A 26621-nucleotide genomic window follows, 5' to 3' on the forward strand; every position below is an offset into this window, starting at 1 on the left:
CCTCATTTACTTCCCCCCTCCAGCCTTTCTAAGGATAACCCCTACCCTGCAATCCCTCCACTACAGATTTATATGCTCTCCAATTAAACCTACTTCATTCCATCCTCTCTTTAGCTTCCATCCCCTCTTCAGCCCTCTGGATAATACTTTTAGTAACCCTGCCCCTTCTAATCTCCAAGCTACAAGCTCCCTGCATAGTATTCACACCACACATTGCCCTCAGAAAAGGCATCTCTGCTGCTTCCAGCCTCCTTCTTTCTGCAACATTTGAAACCCATGCTTCATACCCATATAAGAGCGATAGTACCACAGTACTCTCATACATTCCTCTTTTTGCTTCCATGGACAAAGCTCTTTGTTTCCATGGATGCCTCAATGCACCACTCATCTTTTTTTTTTTTTCCTAGTCTCAATTCTATGGTTCACCTCATCTTTTGAAGACCCATCTTGTACTGACAAGTCCACTCCCAAATATCTGAACAGACTGGCTTCCTCCATACTCTCTCCCTCTAATCTGATATGCAGTCTTTCATTACCTAAATATTTTTGTTACCCTCTGTGGAAAATTAGTGATTTTCCATTTTTCCTAAGTCTTGAGCAGGGATGGAAATACGTTCAGAGAGAAGGTAAGGGAGGTCTGTAACACTATAATAATGGCATACACTTCTGTCACCTCTTTACTAAACTCCTAATTCTAGATTAATTTTGCTGTAAAGCTCTTGTCAGCTTCATTTCCAGTCTAGTTTCTAAGTATGTAAATTACTTTAGATGAAGATGTAAGTACAGTATAGATATAAGTATATGGAATTGGTGGTAAGTTACTAAATGCTGTAAAGCATTTTTATAAGGATAGTGAGGCTCAAGTTAGGGTGTGTAGAAGAGAGGGAGAATACTTCCCAGTAAAAGTAGGTCTTAGACAGGGATGTGTAATGTCACCATGGTTGTTTAATATATTTATAGATGGGGTTGTAAAAGAAGTAAATGCTAGGGTGTTCAGGAGAGGGGTGGGATTAAATTATGGGGAATTAAATACAAAATGGGAATTGACACAGTTGCTTTTTGCTGATGATACTGTGCTTATGGGTGATTCTAAAGAAAAATTGCAAAGGTTAGTGGATGAGTTTGGGAGTGTGTGTAAAGGTAGAAAGTTGAAAGTGAACATAGAAAAGAGTAAGGTGATGAGGGTATCAAATGATTTAGATAAAGAAAAATTTGATATCAAATTGGGGAGGAGGAGTATGGAAGAAGTGAATGTTTTCAGGTATTTGGGAGTTGACGTGTCAGCGGATGGATTTATGAAGGATGAGGTTAATCATAGAATTGATGAGGGAAAAAAGGTGAGTGGTGCATTGAGGTATATGTGGAGACAAAAAACGTTATCCTAGGTAGTAGGTTGGTAAACAGAAACCGCCCAGGTAGGTACTACCATCCTGCCAAGTGAGTGTACAACGAAAACCTGTAATTGTTTTACATGATGGTAGGATTGCTGGTGTCTTTTGTCTGTCTCATAAACATGCAAGATTTCAGGTATGTCTTGCTACATCTACTTGCACTTAGGTCACACTACACATACATGTACAAGCATATATATATATACACACACCCCTCTGGGTTTTCTTCTCTTTTCTTTCTAGTTCTTGTTCTTGTTTATTTCCTCTTACCTCCATGGGGAAGTGGAACAGAATTCTTCCTCCATAAGCCATGCGTGTTGTAAGAGGCGACTAAAATGCCGGGAGCAAGAGGCTAGTAACCCCTTCTCCTGTATATGTTACTAAATGTAAAAGGAGAAACTTTCGTTTTTCCTTTTGGGCCACCCTGCCTCGGTGGGATATGGCTGGTATGTTGAAAGAAAGAAGAAAGAAAAAATGTTATCTATGGAGGCAAAGAAGGGAATGTATGAAAGTATAGTAGTACCAACACTCTTAGATGGGTGTGAAGCTTGGGTTGTGACTGCTGCAGCGAGGAGGCAGTGGAGATGTCCTATCTAAGGGCAATGTGTGGTGTAAATATTATGCAGAAAATTCAGAGTGTGGAAATTAGGAGAAGGTGTGGAGTTAATAAAAGTATTAGTCAGAGGGCTGAAGAGGGGTTATTGAGGTGGCTTGGTAATTTAGAGAGAATGGATCAAAGTAGAATGACATTGAGAGCGTTTAAATCTGTAGGGGAAGCAAGGCGGGGTAGGGGTCGTCCTCGAAAAGGTTGGAAGGAAGGGGTAGTGGAGGTTTTGTGGGCGAGGGGCTTGGACTTCCAGCAAGCGTGCGTGAGCGTGTTAGATAGGAGTGAATTGAGACAGATGGTATTTGGGGACTTGACGATCTGTTGGAGTGTGAGCAGGGTAATATTTAGTGAAGGGATTCAGGGAAACCGGTTATTTTTATATAGCCGGACTTGAGTCCTGGAAATGGGAAGTACAATGCCTGCACTCTAAACGAGGGGTTCGGGATATTAGCAGTTTGGAGGGATATGTTGTGTATCTTTATGCGTATTTGCTTCTAAACTGTTGTGTTCTGAGCACCTCTGCAAAAACAGTGATTATGTGTGAGTGAGGTGAAAGTGTTGAATGATGATGAAAGTATTTTCTTTTTGGGGATTTTCTTTCTTTTTGGGTCACCCTGCCTCGGTGGGAGATGGCCAACTTGTTAAAAAAAAAAAAGTAAGTGTAGGAGCTTAGTATATATGATAACATCAAGTAGACCTTTATATCAGTAACACAGTGCCATGTCCTGAGGGCCTTTGGCCCACAGTTTCCTCAGTAACACAACCAACCGCATCCACATCACCCATGTCTCCATCTGGCAAACTCGTGTATTAAAACTGTGACTCAGTACTCATTATTTTGAGGTATTCCTAAAGGAATTTAATGACCCAGTCTCCACACACCAAAGTCAGAAAGTGTTATCAGTACAATTGAATGCATTAATAGATATGGTAATAAGTAATTAATGAAGCCACATGGAAAGTCCCACATTTCTCTGAAACTCTCAGTAAACCAGAAATACACCTACATCTAGAACACATAAATTGCCCATGTCTAGATGAAGGTGAATGGGTTGGCAGGTGTTTCTCTAGAATTTAATTAATGATCTGAATGGAATTAGCTAATAAGGTCGGTAATTATGATGTTCACCCATATTCTAGACACCTCCATCACCTTGCTCTTTCCAGTATTCACTTTTAATTTCCTTCTTTTACATATTCTCCCAAATTTGCCCACCAACCTTTGTAACTTGTCTTCAGAATCTCCCAAAAGCATAACTCCCACTTTGTGTTAGATTCTTTATCTTGCAATCTCCCAGCACCCGAGAATTCACTTCTATAATAACTCCATCCATAAATATGTTGAACATCCATCGTGATATCATGCATCCTTGTCTAAGGTCTACTTTTACTGGAGCCTCCTATCCTCATGAAACCTCTTAGCTGCTCTCAGTAACTTACCACCTATTTCATACTTGTAACATCTACTGCAATGCTACGCCATCTGCCTATCAAATGTTCTTTCCAAATTCATAAATGCAACGAAACTTTCTTTAACCTTATCTAAATATTGTTCACTTATATGCTTCACTGTAAACACTTGCTCTACCCTTCCTTAAGACTCCTTGTTCATCTGTGGTCCTGCTCTCTGTCTTGCTCTTAATTCCTTCAGTAGTGACTCTGCCATACTCTGTACTGGGTTTACTTAACAGGCTGATTATTGTTATTATTGTTACACTATTTTTGTCCCCTTTGCCTTTATACATAAGAACATGATAACCTTTCACTGGATAATCATTTGTCTTAAATGTTTTTTGGTCGCTGTATGTGTATTTCTGATTAATTAATATTTATTCTAGAATATTATGATAGCGCCCTGATTATTTAAGAATACGGCAGTGTACGGACGTGACCATGAATGACCTGATTGTCGTGCATCATGAGATGGGACACGTGGAATACTTCCTTCAGTACCGACATCTTCCAAAAATTTTCCGTGCTGGTGCTAACCCAGGTAAGTGACATTATTTGTTTGAGATAAAATGTTTATGTATAACCTTGATTTAGAAAGACACGTAAGCAAACACTATGACATATTTATTAGAAAACGTTTCGGTCCTGGGACCTTGATCACTTCTAACATACAGAGGTAGAAAGGCATTATATATATAGGCGGAGAGTGAGGTGTGACGCACGTGACCTGAGGAATGTCATAAGAACATAAGAACATAAGAATGGAGGAACACTGTAGAAGGCCTACTGGCCCATGCAAGGCAGGTCCTTATCAAAACAACCTCTGCCTATGATGAGGACGGGTAGACGTTGAAATCATGTGACTCCTGTGTTGTTGGGTTGGTGGTGCTTAAGTATTATATATGCCAGTGTTTTTGAAATTTTGTAGTTTCCAGTGTTGCGTTCTATAGTGTCGGTGACTGCGATTAGTGAGGCTTCTAGGCACCATTGGCGTCTGAGGTCTGGTTCGGTGAGAAAGAGTTGTGCCTCATTCCAGTTCATCAAATGTCCCCTGGAATGAGGCACAACTCGTTCTCACCGAACCAGACCTCAGACGCCGACGGTGCCTAGAAGCCTCACTAATCGCCGTCACCGACACTATAGAACGCAACACTGGAAACTACAAAATTTCAAAAACATTGGCATACATAATACTTAAGCACCACCAACCCAACAACACAGGAGTCACATGATTTCAACGTCTACCCGTCCTCATCATAGGCAGAGGTTGTTTTGATAAGGACCTGCCTCGCATGGGCCAGTAGGCCTTCTACAGTGTTCCTCCATTCTTATGTTCTTATGTTCTTATGACATTCCTCAGGTCACGTGCGTCACACCTCACTCTCCGCCTATATATAATGCCTTTCTACCTCTGTATGTTAGAAGTGATCAAGGTCCCAGGACCGATACGTTTTCTAATAAATATGTCATAGTGTTTGCTTACGTGTCTTTCTAAACCAACTTGTCGGTATTTATTACCAAGGTTTATACCATGTGTAACCTTACATTATCTCCATTTGTATGGGTTTTAGAATACATTTTCTAGTAAAACAGTCTTCAAAGAGATTTTTTGAGACAATTATGATGGTGAAACATTAGAGGAAATATGATGGGGAAGAAAAACTATTCAAAAAGTTTTTGCTGGTGTAGTACATAGATTAAATTCAGAACTTAAACCCATTTAATTCTTTTTACACTGGCTTTATAAGTTTTCTCTGAGATCTCTAATGACTGACTAGGATCACGAGAGCACATAATCTATTTCCATATATATATCGAAATGCTTTGCCATCAATATCCTCCAGTTTTCCTCTCTACAGCATAATCATTGTCTTGTTCTTTTACCGGTAAGGTTTGTAAATCATTCTGCTCAGAAAAGGTTCTTGAAGATAGACTATATGTTCTGCTTTGTTCCCAAGTACTGTAATTATTAAAAAAGCCTGTTCTTAATGAGTGCTTTTCAACAGTCAGGGAAATTGTGTACAAGGACGAGGATTTATTTGTTTGAGCTTTCAGTGCATTTTCAAGAGGGTGTTTGTTTTTTCTACTGCAATCCATTGGGACCCTCCAGAATTCTTCCACAACAACCAGGATGGTGGGTGTCTAGTTCCACCAGAGCCTGTGTCTGGGCCCTTCTCTACTGCAGTCCATGCTAAAGCAGTAGTGGAAGCATGAAACTAAGCTGGACTAGTGGATTAATTTAGAATGATGCTTGATGCCTACAACCATCTTCTACACGAGCTCCAGGATTGTGTTGAGTTTTGATTCTAATGAGAATTCGAGCCCCAACATAATTCCTTCCGTCATTGTTGTGTCAGCGTTCCAGATTATGGTTAACTCTTTCAGGGTCCAGAGGCCAAATTTCAAAGTGTGCACCAGTGTCTAAGAATTTTTAACCCTTTGAGGATTTCGGACGTACTAGTACGGCTTACGACCCAGGGTTTTTGACGTACTAGTACGCCTAAATTCTAGCGCCCTCAAATCTAGTGGGAGAAAGCTGGTAGGCCTTCATATGAAAGAAGGGGTCTATGTGGTCAGTGTGCACAGTCTAAAAAAAATCCTGCAGCACACAGTGCATAATGAGAAAAAAAAAAACTTTGACCATTTTTTTGGAATAAAACAGCGACTTTGCACTGTATTTTCGTATGGTATTTATTGTTGTATTCTAGTTTTCTTGGTCTCATTTTATAGAATGGAAGACATATTACAGAAATTGAGATGATTTTGACTGGTTTTACAATGAAAGGTACCTTGAAATTGAGCTCAAAGTAGCAGAAATGTTCGATTTTTACCAAATTTCAAAAGTAAACAAATCGTGCCAAGCGTGCAATACACGTCAACTGGTGAGTCTAATATTCTTTCACAAGTGCACCAATGATATTTATACCATTTTTTACACTAATGCAGTAGTCTGCATAACAGTAAATCTTATATTTTTTGTGAGAATAAAAATTGAAAGTGGAAAGCAAAAGAATATAAGAGGGGCCTGGAGACGTGACTAATGACCAGAGGAAATGTCATTTTAGTGCCAGGAATGTCTTTCTTGTTTATTCTGGACCCTATTCAGAAATTGGCATCTTTTGAAATTTGTGTGAAATTGGCAAAATTGCTAAATTCTGACCACTGTACTGGATAGTTGAATTTCATAAATGGGTGGTTTCTTGCACCCATTCGATAGAAAAAATGGAGTTCTAGCGAAATATTCATGTTTTTTGTCGACTAGTACAGTGGAATTGGCCGAAAATGGGGCTCAAAATGGGCAAAATCGCCGATGCGTAAACATCGCCGAGACCGCTAACTTTGCGAGAGCATAATTCCATAAGTTTTCCATCAAATTTCAAACTTTTGGTGTCCTTATGATCGGGAAAAGATTCTCTATCTTTTCATAAGAGAAAATAATTTTTTTTTTTTTTAAATTTGGCCGACCCTGAGAACGAGTTTCGGAGAGGGCCTGTCGACCCTCAAAGGGTTAAAAAATAATTTTGTTATTTTTTCTTATGAAATGGTAGAGAATCTTTTTCTGAAGGTAATAAAACAAAAAGTACGAAATTTGATGGAAAATTGACGAAATTAATTTCGCGCGAATTTTGATGTGTCAGTGATAAAGATGCATAGGCGATTTTGCCGGCTTTGACTCCCATTTTAGGCCAATTACATTATTCCAGTCGACCAGATTCGTAGCTATTTCACTAATATTACTTTTATTCTATCGGTTGAGCACAAGAAATCGCCAAGTCAACTGTTTCAACTGCAAAATAAAATGATAGGAAATTGGTAATTTGGCCAATTTAATGCAAAGTTTAAAATATTCCAGTTTCAAAATAGGGTCCAGAATAAACAATGTAGGTATTCCTGGCACTAAACTAACATTTCCTCTGTTCATCAGTTATGTTTTCAGGCTTTACAAATGAATTCCATTTTGATTTTTGATTCCCTTAAGGAATTTTTATCAAACCAAAAAATAGAAGATTTACTGTTATGCAATATTGTAATAATTGTATAAATAATATCACCACATATAGGTAGTAGGTTGGTAGACAGCAACCGCCCAGGGAGGTACTACCGTCCTGCCAAGTGAGTGTAAAATGGAAGTCTGTAATTGTTTTACACGATGGTAGGATTGCTGGTGTCTTTTTTGTTCTGTCTCATACACATGCAGAGTTGACGTGTCATCAGATGGATTTATGAAGGATGAGGTTAATCATAGAATTGATGAAGGAAAAAAGGTGAGTGGTGCATTGAGGTATATGTGGAGGCAAAAAATGTTATCTATGGAGGAAAAGAAGGGAATGTATGAAAGCATAGTAGTACCAACACTCTTATGTGGGTGTGAAGCTTGGGTTGTAAATGCTGCAGCAAGGAGGCAGTTGGAGGCAGTGGAGATGTCCTGTCTATGGGCAATGTGTGGTGTAAATATTATGCAGAAAATTCAGAGTGTGGAAATTAGGAGAAGGTGTGGAGTTAATAAAAGTATTAGTCAGAGGGCTGAAGAGGGTTTGTTGAGGTGGTTTGGTCATTTAGAGAGAAGGGATCAAAGTAGAATGACATGGAGAGTGTGTAAATCTGTAGGGGATACAAGGCGGGGTAGGGGTCGTCCTCGAAAAGGTTGAGGGGAGGGAGTAAAGGAGGTGTTGAGGGCAAGGGGTTTGGACTTCCAGCAAGCGTGCATGAGTGTGTTAGATAGGAGTGAATGGAGACAAATGGTATTTGGGACCTGACGAGCTGTTGGAGTGTGAGCAGGGTAATATTTAGTGAAGGGATTCAGGGAAACCGGTTATTTTATATAACCGGACTTGAGTCCTGGAAATGGGAAGTACAATGCCTGTGTTCTAAAGGAGGGGTTTGGGATATTGGCAGTTTGGAGGGATATACACCTATCATCCGACTTACGACCGAGTTCGGTTCTGAGAAACCAGTCGTAAGTCGAAATGGTCGTAAGTCGAACTTTACTACTGAATATCAACAAAACATTTTTATAAAGACTTTATTTTATTGTTTTATTTTGGTATTTCATGTTTTACTTTACTTTTTATGTTGTTAGTGCTGTATTTTATACTGTAAGGTTTAGGATAAACACAGTGTACAACACAAATAGTTGTTTATTTACCAGAAATTTGGCATAAAAAACACGGTTTAAGTCGAGTGGTCGTAAGTCGAGCAGGTCGTAAGTCGGATGGTAAGTGTATTGTATATTTTTATACGTATATACTTCTAAACTGTTGTATTCTGAGCACCTCGCAAAAACAGTGATTATGTGTGAGTGAGGTGAAAGTGTTGAATGATGATGAAAGTATTTTTTGGGGGGGGATTTTCTTTCTTTTTGGGTCACCCTGCCTCGGTGAGAGACTGACGACTTGTTGAACAAAAAAAAAAAAAAAAACACATTCAAGATTTCAGGTACATCTTGCTACTTCTACTTACACTTAGGTCACACTACACATACATGTACAAGCATATATATACACACCCCTCTGGGTTTTCTTCTATTTTCTTTCTGGTTCTTGTTCTTTTTTATTTCCTCTTACCTCCATGGGGAAGTGGAACAGAATTCTTCCTCCGTAAGCCATGCATGTTGTAGGAGGCGACTAAAATGCCAGGAGCAAGGGGCTAGTAACCCTTTCTCTTGTATATATTACTAAGTGTAAAATTAAAAAATTTCATTTTTTCTTTTGGGCCACCCCGCCTCAGTGGGATACGGCCGGTGTGTTGAAAGAAGAAGAAGAAGAATATCACTACATTTTTGAACGTATATTAGACCCACCAGCTGGTGTGTATTAGACGTGTGAGATCATTTGTTTACTCTTGAACATCGACAAAAATTTAGCATTTCCGCTACTTTGAGCTCAGTTTCAAGCCATTTCCAGTACTAAAACCAATAAAAATGATATCTATTTCTGTAATATATTTTCCATTCTATCAAATGAGACCAAGAAATCAAAAATATACCTATAAAATACATATGAAAAAGTGCTGCAAAGTCGCTGTTGTAATCGAAAATTACGGTCTCAGTTTTTTTTCTCTCATTATGCACTGTGTGCTGCAGGATTTGTTTTAAGTGGTGCACACATACCACACAGATGTATTCTCTCATATCTAGGCTCAAATTTACCGCTCACAGCTTATCAGAGTGAGCTGAGCTCATGACGTATATCTACGGTTTGGACCCTCAAAGTAAAGCCATAGATCTATGGCACGGACCCTGAAAGAGTTAACAATGTAACTAATTTTTGTAGAGTTTCCATGTCCAACAATTGAATGCATGTGAACATGCATTTATTGCTGCCCTTCTAAAGTATATCATCAGCATTACATGGGCCATTGAAATGAACAGTACCAAGACGATTGGCTTCGTTCATGAGTTGTTCTTCAGATCACACAGGAGGGGATCAGGTTGTTGTTCTGATCACACAGGAGGGGATCAGGTTGTTGTTCTGATCACACAGGAGGGGATCAGGTTATTGTTCTGATCACACAAGAGGGGATCAGGTTGTTGTTCTGATCACACAGGAGGGGATCAGGTTGTTGTTCTGATCACACAGGAGGGGATCAGGTTATTCTTCTGTCATGCAGTCCTCACACATTCTGTGTTATTAATGACAGGGTAATTGCTAGGCCAGTAAACAGTGATCTCTCATGTACAGCATTCTCTTCCCTTGGTATTAGCTGGAGCTTGGAGTGGAACATTAACATTCATGGGCAACTTGGCTGTCTGAACCGCATGTCTCGAGGTAGCATTCTTCCCAGAAAAAAAACAAAGATCAGCTGAAACAGTTCTCTATAATGGTTGAGTGGTTGAGCCTCATGCGGAGCACTTGTGGTTAACTACAACCAGGTCATCACCATCTCTGAGTCCTGTTTTAGTACTACTTGCATGGTCTTGTTGCTAATTTGATGCAATGAGGCTTATTTTCTGATTTGTTTATAGGAAAAATACATAGCTATCTTCCACATCTCTTGCACGACACCCCTTTACAGTAAGTAAGACATATAGGCAACACTTAGGCAACTTTATTCTGAAATGTTTTGCCTACACAGTAGGCTTCTTCAGTCAAGTACAGAAAGTAGGCAGAAGCAGTTGAGATGTGAAGATGATGTAATCAGTCCATCACCCTTGAAGTCATAGATTTGAGGTTGTCAATCCCTCAGCCTGGAGAAGAGTTCTGTTCCATAGTTGCAAACTGTGGAACAGAAGTAGTTAAATGTGTGTGTTCAGGGCTGATAGTCATTGGTGGGTAAAATGTTTCAAAAGTAAAGTTACCCTGTATTGTTTGTTTCATTTACTATTTGTTGGTATTCTTCTTTCTTTCAATACACCTGCCGTATCCCACCGAGGCAGGGTGGCCCAAAAAGAAAAACGAAAGTTTAATTTTTTCCAAATCAGAATTTGTCTAATTTAAATTCCTAAATTACTGGAGGTAAAGGTGAATACATTTCACGTAATTAGTTATGTTCCTCAAAAGTTTGTCAAGTTTAAGAAGAAGCAATCATTAGAGACTAGTAATTCTCTTTTCGAGTATTGAAATTGAGAACATTGTTCATATTAATGCTTCCCTTACGTTCCTCTGTTGTATGTTTTTGTTGCACTCCATCGATACATCATATGTTTCTTTGAAATTATGTCTGTAAACACCGCATTTTTATCAATGTTAGGCTCAGTTCTCGAAAAAGAATATATGGTAAAGTATGAGATACCGACACAATGATAAGGTATGAACTACCAGTGCAATGGTAATGGTATGAAATACCGACGCAACAGTAATGGTATGAGAGACAGACACGAGGGCTGTAGTAAGACACACAAATGTTTAATTGAACATCTGCTTTGACTTCAAACGTCACCATTAAGGGTTATATTAAACTGCAGTTGTGCCTTTTTACCACATAGTATGTATGTTGATAAGGTAGAGATTTAAAATAATATGTTTCCTCAGTGTAACACCATCAATTTTAGATTAAATTTTACAACAGAAGCTGCTAGTTTACTGTACACCCCATATCCATCCTGTGAAGAGTAGTGCAAGAGCATGTGGATACACAAAAGGCCTAAGAACAAGGGCCTCAAAGGGTTTACAGGAGCACATTTGGATTTATATCTACAGTTTGCTTATCTGTTTGGATATTTGAATAAATATACATATTTTATTTTTATTTTATTATCACACCGGCCGATTCCCACCAAGGCAGGGTGGCCCGAAAAAGAAAAACTTTCACCATCATTCACTCCATCACTGTCTTGCCAGAAGGGTGCTTTACACTACAGTTTTTAAACTGCAACATTAACACCCCTCCTTCAGAGTGCAGGCACTGTACTTCCCATCTCCAGGACTCAAGTCCGGCCTGCCGGTTTCCCTGAATCCCTTCATAAATGTTACTTTGCTCACACTCCAACAGCACGTCAAGTATTAAAAACCATTTGTCTCCATTCACTCCTATCAAACACGCTCACGCATGCCTGCTGGAAGTCCAAGCCCCTCGCACACAAAACCTCCTTTACCCCCTCCCTCCAACCCTTCCTAGGCCGACCCCTACCCCGCCTTCCTTCCACTACAGACTGATACACTCTTGAAGTCATTCTGTTTCGCTCCATTCTCTCTACATGTCCGAACCACCTCAACAACCCTTCCTCAGCCCTCTGGACAACAGTTTTGGTAATCCCGCACCTCCTCCTAACTTCCAAACTACGAATTCTCTGCATTATATTCACACCACACATTGCCCTCAGACATGACATCTCCACTGCCTCCAGCCTTCTCCTCGCTGCAACATTCATCACCCACGCTTCACACCCATATAAGAGCGTTGGTAAAACTATACTCTCATACATTCCCCTCTTTGCCTCCAAGGACAAAGTTCTTTGTCTCCACAGACTCCTAAGTGCACCACTCACTCTTTTTCCCTCATCAATTCTATGATTCACCTCATCTTTCATAGACCCATCCGCTGACACGTCCACTCCCAAATATCTGAATACGTTCACCTCCTCCATACTCTCTCCCTCCAATCTGATATTCAATCTTTCATCACCTAATCTTTTTGTTATCCTCATAACCTTACTCTTTCCTGTATTCACCTTTAATTTTCTTCTTTTGCACACCCTACCAAATTCATCCACCAATCTCTGCAACTTCTCTTCAGAATCTCCCAAGAGCACAGTGTCATCAGCAAAGAGCAGCTGTGACAACTCCCACTTTGTGTGTGATTCTTTATCTTTTAACTCCACGCCTCTTGCCAAGACCCTCGCATTTACTTCTCTTACAACCCCATCTATAAATATATTAAACAACCACGGTGACATCACACATCCTTGTCTAAGGCCTACTTTTACTGGGAAAAAATTTCCCTCTTTCCTACATACTCTAACTTGAGCCTCACTATCCTCGTAAAAACTCTTCACTGCTTTCAGTAACCTACCTCCTACACCATACACTTGCAACATCTGCCACATTGCCCCCCTATCCACCCTGTCATACGCCTTTTCCAAATCCATAAATGCCACAAAGACCTCTTTAGCCTTATCTAAATACTGTTCACTTATATGTTTCACTGTAAACACCTGGTCCACACACCCCCTACCTTTCCTAAAGCCTCCTTGTTCATCTGCTATCCTATTCTCCGTCTTACTCTTAATTCTTTCAATTATAACTCTACCATACACTTTACCAGGTACACTCAACAGACTTATCCCCCTATAATTTTTGCACTCTCTTTTATCCCCTTTGCCTTTATACAAAGGAACTATGCATGCTCTCTGCCAATCCCTAGGTACCTTACCCTCTTCCATACATTTATTAAATAATTGCACCAACCACTCCAAAACTATATCCCCACCTGCTTTTAACATTTCTATCTTTATCCCATCAATCCCGGCTGCCTTACCCCCTTTCATTTTACCTACTGCCTCACGAACTTCCCCCACACTCACAACTGGCTCTTCCTCACTCCTACAAGATGTTATTCCTCCTTGCCCTATACACGAAATCACAGCTTCCCTATCTTCATCAACATTTAACAATTCCTCAAAATATTCCTTCCATCTTCCCAATACCTCTAACTCTCCATTTAATAACTCTCCTTTCCTATTTTTAACTGACAAATCCATTTGTTCTCTAGGCTTTCTTAACTTGTTAATCTCACTCCAAAACTTTTTCTTATTTTCAACAAAATTTGTTGATAACATCTCACCCACTCTCTCATTTGCTCTCTTTTTACATTGCTTCACCACTCTCTTAACTTCTCTCTTTTTCTCCATATACTCTTCCCTCCTTGCATCACTTCTACTTTGTAAAAACTTCTCATATGCTAACTTTTTCTCCCTTACTACTCTCTTTACATCATCATTCCACCAATCGCTCCTCTTCCCTCCTGCACCCACTTTCCTGTAACCACAAACTTCTGCTGAACACTCTAACACTACATTTTTAAACCTACCCCATACCTCTTCGACCCCATTGCCTATGCTCTCATTAGCCCATCTATCCTCCAATAGCTGTTTATATCTTACCCTAACTGCCTCCTCTTTTAGTTTATAAACCTTCACCTCTCTCTTCCCTGATGCTTCTATTCTCCTTGTATCCCATCTACCTTTTACTCTCAGTGTAGCTACAACTAGAAAGTGATCTGATATATCTGTGGCCCCTCTATAAACATGTACATCCTGAAGTCTACTCAACAGTCTTTTATCTACCAATACATAATCCAACAAACTACTGTCATTTCGCCCTACATCATATCGTGTATACTTATTTATCCTCTTTTTCTTAAAATATGTATTACCTATAACTAAACCCCTTTCTATACAAAGTTCAATCAAAGGGCTCCCATTATCATTTACACCTGGCACCCCAAACTTACCTACCACACCCTCTCTAAAAGTTTCTCCTGCTTTAGCATTCAAGTCCCCTACCACAATTACTCTCTCACTTGGTTCAAAGGCTCCTATACATTCACTTAACATCTCCCAAAATCTCTCTCTCTCCTCTGCATTCCTCTCTTCTCCAGGTGCATACACGCTTATTATGACCCACTTCTCACATCCAACCTTTACTTTAATCCACATAATTCTTGAATTTACACATTCATATTCTCTTTTCTCCTTCCATAACTGATCATTTAACATTACTGCTACCCCTTCCTTTGCTCTAACTCTCTCAGATACTCCAGATTTAATCCCATTTATTTCCCCCCACTGAAACTCTCCTACCCCCTTCAGCTTTGTTTCGCTTAGGGCCAGGACATCCAACTTCTTTTCATTCATAACATCAGCAATCATCTGTTTCTTGTCATCCGCACTACATCCACGCACATTTAAGCAACCCAGTTTTATAAAGTTTTTCTTCTTCTCTTTTTTAGTAATTGTATACAGGAGAAGGGGTTACTAGCCCATTGCTCCCGGCATTTTAGTCGCCTCATACGACACGCATGGCTTACGGAGGAAAGATTCTTTTCCACTTCCCCATGGACAATAGAAGAAATAAAAAAGAACAAGAGCTATTTAGAAAAAGGAGAAAAACCTAGATGTATGTATATATATATATGCATGTGCGTGTCTGTGAAGTGTGACCAAAGTGTAAGTAGGAGTAGCAAGATATCCCTGTTATCTTAGCGTGTTTATGAGACAGAAAAAGAAACCAGCAATCCTACCATCATGCAAAACAATTACAGGTTTTTGTTTCACAGTCATCTGGCAGGACGGTAGTACTTCCCTGGGTGGTTGCTGTCTACCAACCTACTACTACTACATATCTGGTATCTTATTTTCATTAATAAGATATTTTGACATATCATGTAGGTTATTATACTGCCTATCTCTATATGTACTCCTCAATGAACAGACAGTAAAGCAAATGGTGTTCAAGATAATGACATTAAGGTTGGACACATACTTAGCATTTGGTTTGATCATCGTGTGTGTGTCTGCCATGCTTCCAGTAGTACTGACAATCAAGCTTAAGCCTGGCTACTACATTTACAGTTTATTCATATTGCAAGTTGCTCCAAAAAACTTCCTCATATGCAATCATGTTATCATAGTGGGTTATAGATCTCAGGCTTCTGACTGCATTTTTATAACATTCAATTTCATTATTACTTCTCTTTTAATATTATTCATAATGCTAGACACATATACACCAAAGTTATATTCTATACTTTTCTTTGGGGTACTTTCTTTTGCCTAATGTATCAACTTTATCCAGTCTGTAATGGGATAAATAACAATTGTACATTAATTCCCTTTTCCTGGATTTTTTAGTATTTGTATCTGGCTTCTACAATGAGGATGTTGTTAGACTCATTATGCGAGTCAAGAGCCTTCAGTGATGACAAAATCAGTAATAATCGGAGAGTCAAACTCAGTGTCATGAGTTAACTTCAGCGTCGTTAGTTACACCATCTGAGCATGGAAATATACAAATGTCATCATTCATCTTTGTATCTTCTAAAAACATTTTTTTATTTAAAAAGTTTCTTAATTAAGGGTATGCAAATTACATCATAATGTGATAGAATTTTGTTTCCAAGGTTTAGTTCATACATTTAAAAATAATTAAATTTATAATTTCATTTTTTATTTCTATAGCCACAACAAAACAAAGTTACCACTGGTCAAGAAATAAGCAGTCTATGAAACTCTTAGTGTAATCGTATTTGGATAAAGTGTTGAACATATTCGATAGTCCCGCATTGACGCCTCTTTTTCTTAGAAGACATTAAAGAAGGGTGTGCAGATAAAGTAATTACACAAAAATCTTGCTTTTCTACATTTCTTTAAAACAGTCATATTTTTACCATGAGGCTGCAGAAAATGCGAGTTTGGCATTTTCTTTGCATTAAACTTTAAGCTTATAATTTGTACTCAGAGAAGTTGATCTAAGAACTATGATACGTAGCAGATGACAGAAGGACAGGCTGTGCATTCATCATGAACCAGTCGTAACCAAGCGAGTGACCTCACACTCAAAAATTGTGGTAAAAACTTCACTCTCAAAGTACTGTATTCCATAAATTCAGGAAAAACTTGGCTCTTAATTAAAGCTCCTTCACACGAGAACTGATTTTGTGAAATTCGTAATTCAATAAGACTTAAGATCATTTTTTATAAAGAACATGAAAATTCGGATCCCTTTCAGCGGATTTACACCTCAAAATAGTTCAGTCATATCGCTAGTTTGAGTGAACAAACTAACCACATCAAAACTAACCATTATTATGTTTTCCAGTTTTTTCCTTTAAAAATATCCACTGAATTAAATAGTGAACGCTACAATATTTGTAAACGTAAAGAAAACCACAGAGGCCAGTGGAGAGGAACACACTATTACCACTACGTATTATAGTTCCTAACAAGTGGTAACTAGGTATTGTAGGTCTTAACAAGTGGTAACTACATACTGTAGCTGTTAACAAGTGGTAACTAGGTACTCTAGTTCTTAACAAGTGGTAACTAGGTTCTGTAGCTGTTAACAAGTGGTAACTAGGTACAGTGGACCCCCGGTATTTGATGGCATCGGTATTCGATAAATCCGGTATTCGATACATTTTATCGCAAAAGATTTTCCTCGGTATTCGATTGAAAACCCGGTATTCGATACGATTTGTACGAGACGTGTCCACGTGTGGCCTGAACTGCCCCTTGTGTGCCAGTGTTTACAAGCCAGCCAGTGTGCGCGCATCTAAGGATACATTCAGTACATTCCATATTATCACTGTGTTTGGTGCTTGTTTCTGCAAAGTAAGTCACCCTGGGCCCCAAGAAAGCTTCTAGTGCCAACCCTTCAAGAAAAAAGTCGCTAATGACTTATGAAATGAAGAAAGAGATAATTGCAAAGTACGAAAGTGGAGTGCGTGTGTCGGAGCTGGTTAGGTTGTATAATAAACCCCAATCAACCATCTCTACTATAGTGACCAGGAAAACGGCAATCAAGGAAGCTGTTCTTGCAAAAGGTGCAACTGTGATTACGAAACAGCGACTGCAAGTGTTAGAAAATGCTGAGAGATTGTTATTGGTGTGGATAAATGAAAAACAGATAGCAGGAGATAGCATCTCTCAAGCGATCATTTGTGAAAAGGCTAGGCAGTTGCATGACGATTTGGTAAAGAAATTGCCTGCAAATAGTGGTGATGTGAGTGAATTTAAGGCCAGCAAAGGTTGGTTTGAAAGATTTAAGAATCGTAGTGGCATACATAATGTGATTAGGCATGGTGAGGCTGCCAGTTCAGACCAAAAAGCAGCTGAAAAATATGTGAAGGAATTCAAGGATTACATAGACAGTGAAGGACTGAAACCTGAACAAGAGTTTAATTGCAACGAAACAGGCCTGTTTTGGAAGAAATTGCCAAGCAGGACCTACATTACTCAGGAGGAAAAGGCACTCCCAGGACATAAGCCTATGAAAGACAGGCTTACTCTGTTGATGTGTGCCAATGCTAGTGGTGATTGCAAAGTGAAGCCTTTATTGGTGTATCACTCTGAAACTCCCAGAGTGTTCAGGAAAAACAATGTCCTCAAGGCTAATTTGTGTGTGCTGTGGAGGGCAAACAGTAAGGCATGGGTCACTAGGGACTTTTTCTATGACTGGTTACACCATGCATTTGCCCCCACTGTGAAAAATTACCTAACTGAAAAGAAATTAGACCTTAAGTGCCTCTTGGTATTAGACAATGCCTCTGGTCATCCTACAGACTTGTCAGAGCGACTTTCTGGGGACATGAGCTTCATTAAGGTCAAGTTTTTGCCTCCTAATACCACTCCTCTCCTGCAGCGCATGGACCAGCAGGTCATTTCCAACTTCAAGAAACTGTACACAAAAGCTATGTTTCAAAAGTGCTTTGTAGTGACCACAAAAACTCAACTGGCTCTAAAAGAGTTTTGGAAGGATCACTTTAATATCCTCAATTGTATAAACCTGATAGGTACGGCTTGGGAGGGAGTGACTAAGAGGACCTTGAACTCTGCTTGGAAAAAACTGTGTCCAGAATGTGTAGACAAAAGGGATTTTGAAGGATTTGAGGCTAACCCTGAGAATCCTATGCCAGTTGAGGAATCCATTGTGGCATTGGGGAAGTCCTTGGGGTTGGAGGTTAGTGGGGAGGATGTGGAAGAGTTGGTGGAGGAGGACAGTGAAGAACTAACCACTGATGAGCTGATAGATCATCTTGAACAGCAAGAGGGCAGACCTGAGGAAACTGCTTTGGAGGAGGGGATAGAGAAATTGAAGAAGTTGCCTACTTCAAAGATTAAGGAAATGTGTGCAATGTGGCTTAAAGTGCAAACCTTTTTTGATGACAATCACCCTAACACAGCTATTGCAAGCCGTGCTGGTGACTATTACACTAACATTGTTGTGAAACACTTTAGGGATGTCATAAAGGAACGGGAGGTACAGGCCACTATGGACAGATATGTTGTGCGACAGAAATCCAGTAACTCTGAAGCTGGTCCTAGTGGCATTAAAAGAAGAAGGGAAGTAACCCCGGAAAAGGACTTGCTACCTCAAGTCCTAATGGAAGGGGATTCCCCTTCTAAACACTTAACACCTCTCCCCTCCTCCCATCCCATCAATCATCACCAAATCTTCATTAAAGGTAAGTGTCAATTATTTTATTATTATTCTATTGCATTAAACTTAATATTCCATGTAGTAAAATTTTTTTTTTCATACTTTTGGGTGTCTTGCACGGATTAATTTGATTTCCATTATTTCTTATGAGGAAAATTGATTCGGTTTTCGATATTATCGGTATTCGATGAGCTCTCAGGAACGGATTAATATCGAATGCCGGGGGTCCACTGTACTGTAGTTTGTAACAAGTGGTAACTAGGATCTTAACAAATGGTAACTAGGTACTGTAGATCTTAACAAGTGGTAACTAGGTACTGTAGGTCTTAACAAGTGGTAACTAGGTACTGTAGGTCTCAACAAGTGGTAACTAGGTATCCCTCGAGTGGGAATTACGGACCTTTAAGTGGTTTCTGATTTTTTATTTTATGTTACTTCCAAAAATGTCATGTGACACCAGAGTCAGGATGACCACGGAGGACAAAGGTAACTGGTAGTGTCATCATACCTGGAGTATACCTGGAGAGGGTTACAGGGGGATCAACGCCCCCACAGCTCAGTCAGAAACCAGGCCTCGTGGTGGATCAGGGTCTAATCAACCAGGCAGTTATTGCTGGCTTGACACAAAGTGACATACGACCCACAGCCCGGCTGGTCAGGTACTGACTTCAGGTGCCTGTCCAGTGCCATCTTGAAGACAGCCAAGGGTCTGTTGGTAATCCCCCTTATGTATGCTGGGAGGCAGTTGAATAGCCTTGGACCCCTGACACTTATTGTGTTGTCTTTTATTGTGCTAGTGGCACCCCTGCTTTTCATTGGGGGGATGTTGCATTGTCTGCCGAGTCTTTTGTTTTCACAGGGAGTGATTTTCGTGTGCAAGTTTGGTACTAATCCCTCTAGCCTTTTCCAAGTGTTTATTATCATGTATATCTCTCCTGCATTCCAGGGAATACAAATCAAGAGACTTCAACCATTCCCAGTAATTTAGGTGCCTTATACTTGCGTGTGCCATGAAAGTTCTTTGTACACTCTCCAGGTCAGCAATTTTGACTGCCTTGAAGGGGGCAGCTAGGGTAAAGCAGTATTCCAGCCCAGAGAGAACAAGTGATTTGAAGAGAATCATCATGGGCTTGGCATCCCTAGTTTTGAAGGTTCTCATTACCCATCTTATCATTTTCCTAGCAGATGCGGTAGATACATTGTTGTTGTTTTTGAAGGTGAGATCGTCTGACATTATCACTCCCAGGTCCTTAACATTACTTTTTCGCTCTGTTGTATGGTTAGAAATTGGTGTATACCCTGATAGAGTTTTAATTTCCTCAAGTTTTCCATATCTGAGTAGTTGAAATTTCTCTTAATTGAACTTCATATTGTTTTGAGTGGCCCATTTGATGATTTGGTTGATATCCGCTTGGAATCTTGCAGTGTCTTCAATGGATGTCACTGTCATGGCAATTTGGGTGTCATCCGCAAAGGAAGACACGAAGCTATGGCTTACATCTCTGTCTATGTCAGATATGAGGATGAGGAATAGAATGGGAGAGAGCACTGTGCCTTGTGGAACAGAGCTTTTCACCGTAGCTGCCTCAGACTTTACTCTGTTTACTATTACTCTTTGTGTTCTATTTGTCAGGAAGTTATGGATCCATCTTCCAACTTTTCCTGTTATTCCTCTATCACTCATTTTGTATGCTATTACACCATGGTCACACTTGTCAAAAGCTTTTGCAAAGTCTGTGTATACTACATCTGTATTTTATTTATCCTCTCCAGCATCCAGGACCTTGTCATAGTGGTCCAGTAGCTGAGACTGGCAGGAGTGACCTGCTCTAAACCCATGTTGCCCTGGGTTGTGTAATTGATGGGTATCTAGGTGGTTGGCGATCTTGCTTCTTAAAACCCTTTCGAAGATTTTTATATGGGATGTTAGTGCTATCGGTCTGTAGTTCTTTGCAATTGCTGTACTGCCTCCTTTGTAGAGTGGGGCTATGTCTGTTGTTTTTAGTGAGTGTGGGATGACCCCTGTGTTCATGCTCCCTCTCCATAGAATGCCAAAGGCATGTGACAGGGGCTTCATGTAGAGGATACTGTATAGGATGGTCAACTCCATTTGACTACCTACACTGGTTAATACTTAAAATACTTATTTAGAATGAAATGTAAAAAAGAATACTTTTTGTTGACATTAGGTGAGGCCAGATTGAATTCTTAAACATGATTCCTCTGAGTTGGCATGATTCCCTATTGAACTGTTTATATAATGAGTTAAGTCCAATGAAAAACAACAAGGAATGCATCCATACTAGGAAACTGATAATTGGAAACACAATATTTTTGTCATTTCATAGCTGAAGTGCTGGTAAGGTAAGTTAATACTCTACTGAAAATTCCTCATCATTATTAAATGAAATGCATAATTTATTCCTTAGAGCAAAGGTGGTTTTAAATGTGAATATTTCCTGCAGGATTCCATGAAGCCATAGGAGACGTATTAGCCTTGAGTGTATCTACACCGAAGCATCTTCATAAGATTGGCTTGCTTAAAGAAGTTCGGAATGATCATGAGGAGGACATCAACTACCTTTTGCGCATAGCACTTGAAAAAGTAGCTTTTCTGCCTTTTGGATACCTGGTAGATTTATGGCGATGGGATGTGTTTAGTAACAAAATTCATGAGGATGACTGGAACTGCGCCTGGTGGGATCTTAGGTAAGATGTATTATTTTTTGATGTTTGAAAGGAATGCATGTGATATTACAGTACATTGGACCCCCGGATATCCTAGTTGTCAGATTTTGTAATATTCGGTAATCGTAACGTTTTTTCATCAAAATATTGGCTCAGCGATCGTCATTTACTTTGGTAATAGTTGTTCATCCCAAACGTGTATGTGCGGCCCCAAGGGACCCCGAGCAGCCCCACACACCATCCCACACCATTCATAGTCAATCCGCTATTGTTTATCAGTGAGTGACTGTCGCCCCACTCGTTCATACGATACATTTCCTAATACTGTATTCCATTTTTTTTTGTGCTTGCAACTACTGAATAAGCCACCATGGGCCCAAAGAAAGCTTCTAGTGCCAGCCCTTTGGTAAAGAAGGTGAAAACACTATAGAATTCAAGAAAGACATCATTGCAAAATATGAAAGTGGAGTATATGTGGCAGAGCTTACCAGGTTGCATAACGAACCCCATACAACCATCGCTTCTATCGTGGCCAAGAAAAAGGCAATCAAGGAAGCTGTTTTTGTGAAAGGTGCAAATATGCTTACAAAACAAGAGATCGCAACTACTGGAAGATGTGGAAACTTTGTTATTGGTGTAGATCAATGAGAAACAATTATCAAGAGATAGTGTTATGCAGTTGATAATTTGTGAAAAGGCAAGGCTGTTACACAATGATCTCGTAAAGAAAGTGCCTGGAACTAGTGCTGATGTTAGTGAATTTAAGGCCAGCGAAGGGTGATTTGAGAGATTTAAAAGGTGTCGTGGCATACACAGTGTGGTAAGGCATGGTGAGGCTGCAAGTTCTGACAAATATTCAGCTGAAAAATATGTCAGGAATTCAAGGGGTACATAGAGGGTGAACAATTCAAACCCCAACAAGTGTTCAGTTATGATGAAACAGGCCTCTTTTGGAAGAAAATGCCAAAGAGGACCTTATATCATGCAGGAAGAAAAGGCATTCCCTGGACAAAAGCCTATGAAAGACAGACCACCTCTTATGTTCAGTAGTAATACTAGTGGGGATTTCAAAGTGAAGTCTTTACTGGTGTATCACTCTGAAAATCCCAGAGTGTTCAAGAAAAACAGTGTTGTCAAGAGTCATGAGGGAGATTCTCCTTGACTGGTTCAATAAAATGTTTGGCCCTAGTGTGAAGAAATACAGTGGTACCTCGGGATACGAACATCTCAAAACTCGAACAGTTGTGTTTATGTACGTGTTTTTGTAAGTGTTTTTTTTGGGGTCTGAAACGGATTAATCTAATTTACATTATTCCTTATGGGAGCAAATTTGTTCGGTATCGACACGCAAACAGGTTTCTGGAACGAAATAAGTTCGTATCCCGAGGTACCACTGTACCTCCTGGAAAATTAATTGAAACTCAAGTGCCTCCTGGTACTAGACAGTGCTCCTGCTCATCCTCCAGACTTGGATGAGCAAATTGTGGAGGAGTTTCGTTTCATTACGGTGAAGTTCTTGCCCCCTAATACCACTCCTCTCCTCCAGCCCAAGGACCAGCAGGTCATTTCAAACTTTAAAAAACTCTACACCAAAACAATGTTTCAAAGGTGCTTTAATAAAAGCTCGGACTCTGAATTGACAATAAGAGAGGTATGGAAAGATCACTTCAGTATCCTCCATTGCATCAACCTTATAGGTAAGGCTTGGGAGGGAGTGAATTCCAGGACTCTGACCTCTGCTTGGAGAAAATTATGGCCAGAATGTGTCCAAGAGAGGGATTCTGTAGGGTTTAGGGCTGACCCTGTTGAGCCTATGGCAGTTGTGGAAAGTATTGTGGCATTTGGGAATTCCATGGGGTTGGAGGTGAGTATCGAGGATGTGGAAGAGTTGGTGGAGGACTACAGAGAAGAGCTAACCACTGAATAGCTGCAAGACATTCATCTGCAACAGCAATAGACCACAGCTCAGGAAATTGCTTCAGAGGAGGAGGAAGAGAGATGGAGGAAGGTGCCTTCTTCAAAGATTAAGGACATTTGTGCAAAATGGACTGAAGTGCAAACATTTATTGATGAACATCACCCTGACAAAACCGTGTTGGCAACATGTACAGTGACAATGTCGTGTCCCATTTTAGGGAAATTTTAAAGAAACACCAGAAACAGAGCTCTCCGGAACAATTTTTTGAGCAACAGGGGTCCAGTGATTCTCAAGCTGGTCCTAGTGGCATTAAAAAACAAAGAAGGGAAGTAACCTCAGAAAAGGACTTGGTACCTGAAGTCTTTATGGAAGGGCATTCCCCTTCCAAACAATAGTAACTCCTCCATCCTCTCCTCCTGTCTTCCATACATCAACAAGTCTTCAATAAAGGTAAGTGTCATGTTATTACTGTTTATTCTTCATGTCTCATTGTTTTCTGTGTAGGTAAATGTATATCTCATGTAAAAACTTACTTTTTTTTTAAAACTTTTTGGTGTCTGGAACGGATTAATTGGATTTACAATATTTCTCATGCGGAAAGTGAATTCAGATATCGTCAAATTCGGTTTTAGTCACTCTCTCAGGAACAGATTAATTACGATAACTGAGGGTCCACTGTATGATGGATTTTGTTTATACTTATAAAAGATGTTTTTTTTTTCCATTTATGGTAAATGTATCATAACCTAGTGACTCCTTTGGTCAGTACCAAACCCGGTCACAATCTCACCCCATTCACCTTATTACACCAAGTTTTGTGTCTTAATCAAAAAAAACTGAATCACTACCTGGTATTCAATCCTGAATGGCTGATGACTTTCTGTCTGTGCCACCAAACCTTGAGGTAGAAAAGGATTTGCCATTCTTCAGAACTGTTTTTTCTGTGGTGTCTCTTTTGAAACCCACTAAGAACTCTTCCACTGCTCAAATATCGCTGAATTGGTGAACAGAGTCTGGAGTCCAGTAACTATGTCACAGCCAAAAAATGAGCAATATCCGAGCAACTCGTAATAATGTAAGCCCTGAGAAAAGTCTTGATTCAACAGGTAGGGACCAGCGGAATCTAGTTACTGTCCTATGCCGGCTTAAAAGTCACAAATGGCATGGTCTAGAGATAATTCTTAGATTTATACATTTACAAATACTGCCACGTTACACTGACATTATTCACTAAAGAATTTTAATGGATGGCTCAAAATGGACCCATGGCCCAGAGGGACTTCAACGGAATGTATTGATAATACCAGTCACGGCAGACCAGAAGATCTGAGGTTACATCCCAAGGTTGGAAGGATAATTAAACTGAATTCCTAACTAAGCCCTGGCAATACAAGGAAGAAATATAGATTAAAAAATCATTCTTCACAATGACCAATGTTGATGTTCAGCAAAGGCGACCTTCCATACTAAAGACAAACAGAACATAATTCTTATGGTTTAATACTACCATTTGAATAAATAATTTTTTTTTGTTTGTTTGAAAATAACAAGCTGTTGGAGTGTGAGCAAGGTAATGTTTTATAAGGGGATTTAGCGAAATTGGTTAGCCGAACGTGAGTCCTGGAGGTGGAAAGTACGGTGCCTGCACTCTGAAGAAGCGGTTTTGGGATATTTACTGTTTGGAGGCACACTTGAACTGTCGTATCTGCGCTCCTCTGACAAGACAGTGAAAGTGTAAGTGATGGTAAAAGTGTTACTTTTTCGGGTCACCCTTCCTCATTGGGAGACAGTTAGTGTATTAAAATATATAAAAATAATCGGTACTTAAGGATTCAGGTGTGCAGATTAACTTACTGGTTAGTTGTATTCCTTCGACGATCATGGCAAACGGAACCTGGAGACTAAGCAGAATTACAGTGTGATTCATAATGTAGGAGCAGAATGAGAGAACACTCTTTCCTACTTGGATGTAGAAAGACGAGACGAATTGTTGTGACAGCAGCAACTAGTACTTGAATACCTACACAACGAGGGAGGTGAACCTGTGGGAATTCTACAACTCGTAAAGCCAACTGCTAGCTGATGGAGGGTACGGGCACTCTTCTTTCTCAAAAGTCTAAGCAACGAGTGAAAAGGACACTAGGTCTATCCTGCCCGACTCTCACATACATCAGATTGCAGGGGCAGAAGGAAAGTGCCCAGTCGTGTTGTCCATGAAATTGCTGGAATTAAAACAGTCTTCTGAGATACATTACATGAGCAATTCGACTAAGATGAGAATGATGGAATATAAAGCAGTATTGTCTAGAATCACCTCCAGGACTATTGTAATATACAGTGGACCCTCAACTAACGCCTTTAATCCGTTTCAGAGAGCTAGCCTTTAGTAGAATTAGCCGTTGGCTGAATTAATTTTCTCCATAAGAAGTAATGGAAATCCAGTTAATCTGTTTCAGACAGCCAAAAGTATTAACAAAAAATATTTTTTTTAAAGATTAAAAATAAACATACAGAAAACAATGACAAATAAATATAAAGCACTAATAAAATGGATAAATGAATCTAGAAATCTATACAGATATTGACGAATGTTTTAATAATTTTCTAAAAAAGACCCAATACCTTTATAACAAGCACTGCCCTAAAAAAACTAAACAGATGACAGCTAAGAGACTGAACAGTCCCTGGCTAACACCCAGCATTCTCAAATCCATAAATACAAAACACCGATATGAAAAACAGTACAGAATGGGTCACATAACCAGAGACCAAACAAAACGTTACTCGTCAATCCTAACCAGCCTGATAAGAAGGGCAAAAAAATTGTATTATGAGAACAGATTATCCAACTTACGAGGTGATATAAAAAAGACCTGGAAGACCCTATCAGAAATTCTGGGAACAAAAAAGATATCACGACATAGCGAAATAAAATTAGCAAAATCGGATGAACCCCAACTCCCACCAAC

At 39.6% G+C, this 26621-nt stretch overlaps 1 protein-coding gene across 1 annotated transcript in view; it reads left to right on the forward strand.

Annotated features, from left to right (window-relative positions):
- Positions 1-26621, forward strand: part of LOC128692292 (angiotensin-converting enzyme) — a 158635-nt gene that overhangs the window by 28570 nt on the left and 103444 nt on the right. Inside the window, exons 4-5 of the mRNA XM_070096268.1 lie at positions 3867-3991; positions 21512-21755. Of these exons, the coding sequence (XP_069952369.1) occupies positions 3867-3991; positions 21512-21755 (369 nt within the window). The remainder of the gene's footprint in view (positions 1-3866; positions 3992-21511; positions 21756-26621) is intronic.

This window comes from Cherax quadricarinatus, chromosome 53, assembly GCF_038502225.1.
Source record: "Cherax quadricarinatus isolate ZL_2023a chromosome 53, ASM3850222v1, whole genome shotgun sequence".
NCBI lineage: Eukaryota > Metazoa > Arthropoda > Malacostraca > Decapoda > Parastacidae > Cherax > Cherax quadricarinatus.